Here is a 7542-nt window from a genome sequence, read left to right as displayed (position 1 = left end):
CAACGTGGCGTCGATTGGCAGCTGATTACATTGCAAATGCCGGGAAAGGCGGTAAAAGAAGTCGAGCCGGTGTTTTTTAACGACTCGATATGGTTTCGTGGTGAAAGGAAGCAGATGGAGGAAAGAATAATTGTATGGCGGAGCGTGACGCAGGTGCGAAAATGGACAACACATTATCGAAGATGGAGTATTGGAGAAGGAAACATTTAGAATTCTTTTTCCACGAAGGAGAGAGAGATTTTCACCAATATATCCAACAAAACACCACGTTATTTCATACATGGCAGTTTGTTTGAAACTTTCAACGTGAAGCACATCATAAAAAGGCATTAAGGATCCTTTATTAAAAAATTATAGAAATCGTTTCTTGGAACAAAACAGTGATTGATTATTGCGAGGGAGATACCATTTCCCTGCAAGCATACTAATTCCTTGTTGATTCCCCACTTGCACCAAAACATTCTTGGGTGGTGTTTCCCTTTCTGTCTGATGCACATTCCGTGTGTTTGTTCTGTAATTACTTAACCGTGAGTCAGCAAAGCGTTTGTTTACAACAAGTAAACTTTCCCAAGCAAAACATTAGCTTACGTTAGCAACGGCTATCGTTGCATCAACCGGCGCTTGGTTTAGTAGTGATTCATTGGAGCGTAGTGTAAGAAATCGTCCAAAGCTGTGCCATAGAAATTGCCTTCGAGACAGAGGACAGAGAGGAGGATTCTGAGCAAGGAAGTAAGAGATACGGCAATCGTGCTTACCTAGAGTCAGCACTTTCGTATGGTACGGAAGATGCATCGCGGTCATGCGAACAACAGGCTTAGCTCTAAAAGGACGGTACGAGATTCTTTTGTTGTCCCGAGAGGCTCGTATCCAGAAGACAAACGATGAACCTGAGTTATTATGCTTCGCCATCGATAAGTGCCCTCTAATGGAGTTTATTTATATCGAACCGATATACCGAGACGATACCTTAGATGATTGATGTTTCGTAAAAAGAAAAACATAACCACACAATGGTGTGCAGCTGATAAGCAAAGATGTCGAAACCACACTCAGTTTGTTTTACGAAAGCGCATCAAACCGTATCCTCGGTAACGGTCGACTGGCCAAGCATGAAATATGTATCCCTGATTGATCTAGAACCGTGCGGTTTACTTTGCGTTCCCGAAGGGGCTTGAAGTGTTTTTTTATTGGTGTCTCGTTTGTAAAATTTTTTGCAGAATATGGGGTGATACACCCTGCGTCCACCGACGATTGAAGAGGGCGGCAACGGGCCGGAGTCGGTTAGCCTAGATGGACGGATCCTCTACCTTGCCGGCAAACAGCATGGTACCGAATGCTTCGTCTTCGATGAAGAAAATGAATGGCCGGTTGGCGGTGAATATCTGCACCCCATCTCCTCCGAATTTGTTGACCAGTTGGATTTCTGAAAGGAAACATAGGAATATGTCACAACAATTATATCTGATTATGTGTTATACGATTAGTTTAACGTACCGGTAGCAGCGTAGGCCTCACTTCCAAGCTCGTTGATGGTAATACCGGCTTTCTGGAAGATACGAGACACGCGCACTTCACCGCGGGCTCCACGGCCACGAGCCAGCAGTGGCAGAGAGGCATTCACGGAGAAAATTTCCTTGATTCCAATCTGAAATAATCAAAAACCGAAATAACATTAGTGTATTATTATAATATTATACAGTATAGTATAGAATAGTATTATTTTCTTGACTCATGCCATTCTTTCACTTACCGCCTGTAGAGGTTCATTAAGCGTCTCACTGAAGTCAATCTTGAATCTCGGGATGGTCACATTGACCTCGCTCTCATCCATATACCAGAGGGCACGATGCAGCACCTCGTTGTCTAAACGGTCCAACACCGACTGCACCGAGTTGCCCTGGTTCGGGAGGATAAAGTACATGGCCAGCTTGTTGCCACGGTACGGTAGGCGCAGGATCTGTGCTCCAAGCTCGGCCGAGTTGTCGTAGTAGAAGTGACCGTTCTGCTCCATGTACATCGCGTTGCTTGTCTTGCCACGCGATCCATAGAACGGCTTTGAGTTGTTGGGGATTTCAGGGAACGGGAATGTCCACAGTCCCTTGAAATAGATCACGTTGATAAGCGTAATGACGGCTCCCTCCAGACCATCGGGCGTGACGATCTCACGCAGCCGACCTTTCGTTGAATCCGACACCCATCGGTTGATGATGGCGGCGGCTTCTGTGGGCTTCGAGTAGGACACCTTCTCTACCGACGCATCGTAGTGCGCTTTGGCGATCTGCTGATATTTGTTGATCACCTCAATGAAATCGTCCACGTAGAAGTTGGTGGCAATGTTTAGGTCAAAGTCTTCGTTTTGCTCCTGAGCCGAAGCGAGCAAATCCTTGTAGAAGCTGCGCGTCTTTTCAATGCCTTCCGGTTGGATAACGGCATTCAGTTCCTTGTTTGTCTGGGACACGGAGCTGCCAAAGTTAGTGTCCGATGCCTCATAGATCAGAGTGAGTAGGATTTTCACCGAGAACGGCGAAAGGACTACGTTGGAGTTTTGCTTTTGAAAAACTTCCTGTGGGCGAGAAATCCGTATTTAAAACCACATTCGATTAAATAATTCTTCAAATTGGCTTACCTTAAGAAACTGCAGATCAAAGGCAACTTGTCGCTTCTGTTGATAGGGTCCATGGGCGTCACGTTGGGCGTTAACGACAAACATTAAAACTGTGGCAACTGAAAACGTTTAATAAAGTTAGTTATACCCGTTTCATTGTTCGAGCTGGCAGATATTGTTTAAAAGAAAATTAATTTTATGTAAAATGTTTGTATTGAACATTGGTCTACTGATCTGTTTGTACACAATCGAAAGTGAATCATTATATTGGAATAAGCGTGACCTCTTTCCTTATTTGCATGAAAGTTACCAAAAAGCAATTGGATTTCCCAGCTTAATCTTTACAGAGTAGACCGTTCCTTCCTACCAGAGGCAAGCTGCTCCGGCACCTTATTGGGTATTTGTGCTGGCGTACCATCGACCGTTAAACAGAGGCCAATGTCAAAGCGATGCCGGGAATAACCGGTACTATCACAATGCACACGGCCGATGGGAATTCCCATCTGATCGCTCTCACAAATACAGCTTATTTTCTCGTTTCACAGCATACATTATGAGATGCCATCATCAGTTCCCACCGCCAGGCCCGGTGTTGGATGTGTGTATGACGTGCGGCCAATCGGTGGCGTACATTGCACTGAGGTCGACAACAATCGTCAAACAAGATAGACCAGTTTTGAGCTTGCGGCTGGGCTATTAACAAAAAAACGCCTTAACATATGCGCTCTTCTTGAAATGCTCATCGATGGTTGTCTTCATGCTTTTTTTATCAACAACAAAAAATGTGTCCATCTTGTGCGCGACCTCCTCTTTAATTTGCACCTTCAGGCTGTTCCTACGGCATGGTACAACATGGAACCGGTTCTGTTTAGATTTATGCCGGGTTGAAGTGGGAAGCACGACTTTCGGTAACAGCAATCACCATTCTAACAAGGAAGATCAAAAAAGAAAATCTATATTGACTACACAATCACAAAATTTGCAAACGGTACAGCCGACCTCTTCGTCGAGGGTCAATATAAACACTCAGTAAACGCGTCGCAGGTCGTCGGGCCATTCCCGATTCCAAGGTTCTTATCTACAGATTCTTGCCGTAGCCCGTTCATTCTCTCACTAAAATTACACAAAAATCTAAGCAGGATCGAAACGAGATTAACAATGTTTGAAAAGAAGTTAACTCTGCTAGTGATAAAGCGAAGGGTACGATGATAATCTTGCGTCGTTCGAAATGGTACATGAGCAAACCGACCCGCCTACGCTGTTTGCATCAGGCTCGTGTGTTCCCTACATGGCCTACAAGCCATGAAACTCCCTTGTATTAACCAATTGTAATCTAATACAACACCAGCAATCACTTACAGCACAGTATCACCAAACTAAACTTCTTCATGGCTGAGCACAACCAAATGTAACAACTGCGAACTGAACGGTACGGCGGTCAGGACGGATCTGTTCGTACGATCAGTCGATCGAGCCGATCGTACCTGGGCCTTTGTATACGTGCGCTCAGAAGCTCTCAGAAATGAGCCTACACGGCGGAGAAGATCGAGATGAACCCTCTGCTGCCGAACGATGTCTTCTGTGAGCTGTGAGTTTCACTTGTGATGATGCTTTCTTGGTAGATCTGATGGTAAACCGGTTTTTGTTTGGACCTGGAGCATCAAAAACTGTACAGGAGCTACCGGTTTGACCGTCTGCAATAATGAAGTTCATTCTGCCGACAACGATGGTTCAAGAAAAGTGTAATGATCACTAATTTTAGTATGTTTCTGATACATTTACTACGCTTAGTTGACAGAACGAGCACGGTTTGAAGTTGAATCATTGGTGTTTCAATGTTGGTATTCTCGATGATTATTTAATTATTGTATTACATGTTTCTGAATTACTTTAAAAAGAAGTCCTCTCGATTATGAGCACGAATTGGATTTTAGATTTTTGACAATGAAGGATACCTTGTAAGGATTACTTATACATTGTAAATAGTTTTGATTTCGGTTATCAACGATACTTTTCAAAACAAAGTACACATATCCTCGTATAAAAACCGGTAATTTATTTTTGTTAATAACTTTAGTCACTTTTGTTAGATTTTCTATATCAGGTCCATGGACGCATTCATATTGAGTAGATGCTATTGGGTGGGATGTATTTATTCAAACAAACTATACATTTTTCTTAAAATGCCATTTTAAATACCCGTCATCTGAGTTTTTACCTTAATTGTCTTCTCAGGATTTACTTTACCGAATACTGATCGGTTTAGTGATTTTGTTTTCAAGTTTGGTTCCAACAGACCTAGGCTTGTGGATCCTCAACCTTGCCGGCAAACAGCATGGTACCGAATGCTTCGTCTTCGATGAAGAAAATGAATGGCCGGTTGGCGGTGAATGTCTGCACCTCATTTCCTCCGAATTTACCGGTCAGTGAAGTTTCTGAAAGTGATCATATAAACGTTATCGGTGAGGAAGGATGTAGACGTTAAATAGTGGGTTACCTGCAGACGATTGGGTTTCACTACCGAACTCGTTGATGGTGATAGCGGCTTTCTGTAAGATACGAGACACGCGTATTTTACCATCAACTCCACGGCCTCTAGCCAGCAGCGACAACGAGGCATTCACGGAGAAAATTTCCTTGATTCCCATCTGAAAAAAGTCGAAAATCCAACAATATAAAAACACGATCTTGGGTCACTCCATCCTTTCGCTTACCGCCTGTAGAGGTTCATTAAGCGTCTCACTGAAGTCAATCTTGAATCTCGGGATGGTCACATTGACCTCGCTCTCATCCATGTACCAGAGGGCACGGTGCAGCACCTCGTTGTCCAAACGGTCCAACACCGACTGCACCGAGTTGCCCTGGTTCGGAAGGATAAAGTACATGGCCAGCTTGTTGCCACGGTACGGTAGGCGCAGAATCTGTGCTCCAAGCTCGGCCGAGTTGTCGTAGTAGAAGTGACCGTTCTGCTCCATGTACATCGCGTTGCTTGTCTTGCCACGCGATCCATTGAACGGCTTTGAGTTGTTCGGGATTTCAGGGAACGGGAATGTCCACAGTCCCTTGAAATAGATCACGTTGATAAGCGTAATGACGGCTCCCTCCAGACCATCGGGCGTGACGATCTCACGCAGCCGCCCTTTCGTTGAATCCGACACCCATCGGTTGATGATGGCGGCGGCTTCTGTGGGCTTCGAGTAGGACACCTTCTCGACCAATGCGTCATAGAAAACTCTGGCGATCTGCTGAAACTTGATCGTTGCATCTATGAAATCGTCCACAAATAAATTGGTGGCAATGTTCAGATCAAAGTGTTCGTTTTGCTCCTGAGCCGAAGCGAGCGCATCCTTAAAAAATCCTTCGCTCCGGCTCTGTCCAAATGAATCGATCACTTGATGAAGCTCTTCATTTGTGGATGCTGTTGCCTCGTTCAGTAACACAAGTAGCATTTGAATTGAGAAAGGAGACAACACAACGTTTGAGTCGCTGTTCTGGAAGACCCTCTGAGAACGGAGATGGAATATAAATATTCAAGAATAACGTGGAACGTGGAGAAACTAACCTTTATCCATTGCAATTCAAATTCAACTTGTCTCTTCTGTTGGTACGGTCCAAGGACATCGTGTTGGGCTTTCACAAGAACTGTTAAACATATAATAGCTGAAACGGTAGGATAATATTGAACATTGTAACAGACGCTTTGAACGATAGATAAAAATAATAACCTGATGGTGATTTCAAAACGAGCTAAATACCGACTGTGCATAGGATTGAAAAAAAAAAACGCAATTTGATGTGGATAAGATGTTTTTTATGATTTGTTTTAGAATTTTTCGATCAAAGTCAGTTTTATGCTCTCTACAAAGGATTTCTGGCTCTTTTTTTGCGATTTATAATTTCACAAATGGATTTCAACAAGAGTTCAGGGCCTTAACTACCACTTTAGCTTATTTGTCGTTTCAAGATATTTTATGAAATAACGCATAATTTGCACCCAGAATGATTCTATTCAATAGATCAATAAGGAAATAATAAGTGACTTCCGTGTTGTGACAATATCTATATAACTTACCTAGCAATGCTACGAAGGTAAACTTGATCATAGCTAAAGGCAGTAAGGCGTGATCCTTAATTGACTGGACTATACGACAGACAAGATGAAACTGATCAAGTCAATCAGTCGTTCGGTAAACGCATTCGTAGTCGCAGGCATTAACGGATGAATTTCTGTAATAAAACGGCGGATGAATCATGAGCTGTTGTACGTTGGACAGGGAAGTGAATCAAAAACATTGTTGTATTTCTTGTCATGGTTTGATTGCGGTGTTGTATTATGACGGTAAGGAACAACTTAATAAAGGAGTAAAACTAAGTTATTCAATAATAAAATAAATTATAACATCAAATAGTTTTTTAATCCGTCGCACGATTTAAAGTTTTTTTCACATCAAGTTATTATAAGTTGTTTTACTATAGAATTCTGTTTTTTATGAGTGGAATGATTTAATTCCTTTTATCTGTGATTACCCGTTACCCAAGCCTCATTGCAGTTTACATCGTATTGCCGACGACTTCTGTGAAAGAAAAGAAAGTTTTGTTGGAGAAAGTAACGCAGGCTATCTTTATTAGTTTTTTGTCCATTTGGAGGAATGATTGTAGTAAAAATAGCTCGTTGAGCTTAATATTAATTATGTTGTGCTGGTATTCTTGGGAGATATGCATTGGTACCATAATGTATGGATTTGTTAGAATGAACCTCTTCTTCATATTTTAAAGAGTTGCAAACAATGACTGAAACTGGGTCCGATTCGCTGATTAATTGAGTTTTTGTTGTTAACAAGAGCAGCTGTAAACGTATTCCATTGGTGATGTGATATAATTCACCGAAAACAAGACCCTTCATTACATAGGAAATGTTTACGTGCCAGACACTTTAT

General features: G+C 42.5%; 1 protein-coding gene across 1 annotated transcript; it reads right to left on the bottom strand.

Moving 5' to 3' along the window:
* Window positions 1-1147: 1147 nt before the first annotated feature.
* LOC131294421 (serine protease inhibitor 2-like) lies at window positions 1148-6708 on the bottom strand. Its single transcript, XM_058322469.1, has 10 exons — window positions 6678-6708; window positions 6168-6247; window positions 5320-6108; window positions 5103-5253; window positions 4910-5040; window positions 2836-2839; window positions 2627-2724; window positions 1751-2563; window positions 1495-1645; window positions 1148-1423 (listed from the first exon to the last, which is right to left on the bottom strand). Exons 1-10 carry the CDS (start codon window positions 6706-6708, stop codon window positions 1287-1289), a joined length of 2385 nt encoding a protein of 794 aa, XP_058178452.1. The 3' UTR covers window positions 1148-1286.
* Between the last annotated feature and the right edge of the window lie 834 nt (window positions 6709-7542).

This window comes from Anopheles ziemanni, chromosome 2 (assembly GCF_943734765.1).
Source record: "Anopheles ziemanni chromosome 2, idAnoZiCoDA_A2_x.2, whole genome shotgun sequence".
Lineage (NCBI taxonomy): Eukaryota > Metazoa > Arthropoda > Insecta > Diptera > Culicidae > Anopheles > Anopheles ziemanni.
This window is presented reverse-complemented; position numbering and strand designations above follow the sequence as displayed.

Coding starts and splice junctions, on each gene's coding strand:
- LOC131294421 (XM_058322469.1), bottom strand. CDS start 6,708: ATGATCAAGTTTACCTTCGTAGCATTGCTAG. Junction 2,564..2,626: donor TTGATCTGCAGTTTCTTAAG/GTAAGCCAATTT, acceptor TCTCGCCCACAG/GAAGTTTTTCAAAAGCAAAA. Junction 1,646..1,750: donor TTAATGAACCTCTACAGGCG/GTAAGTGAAAGA, acceptor TGATTATTTCAG/ATTGGAATCAAGGAAATTTT.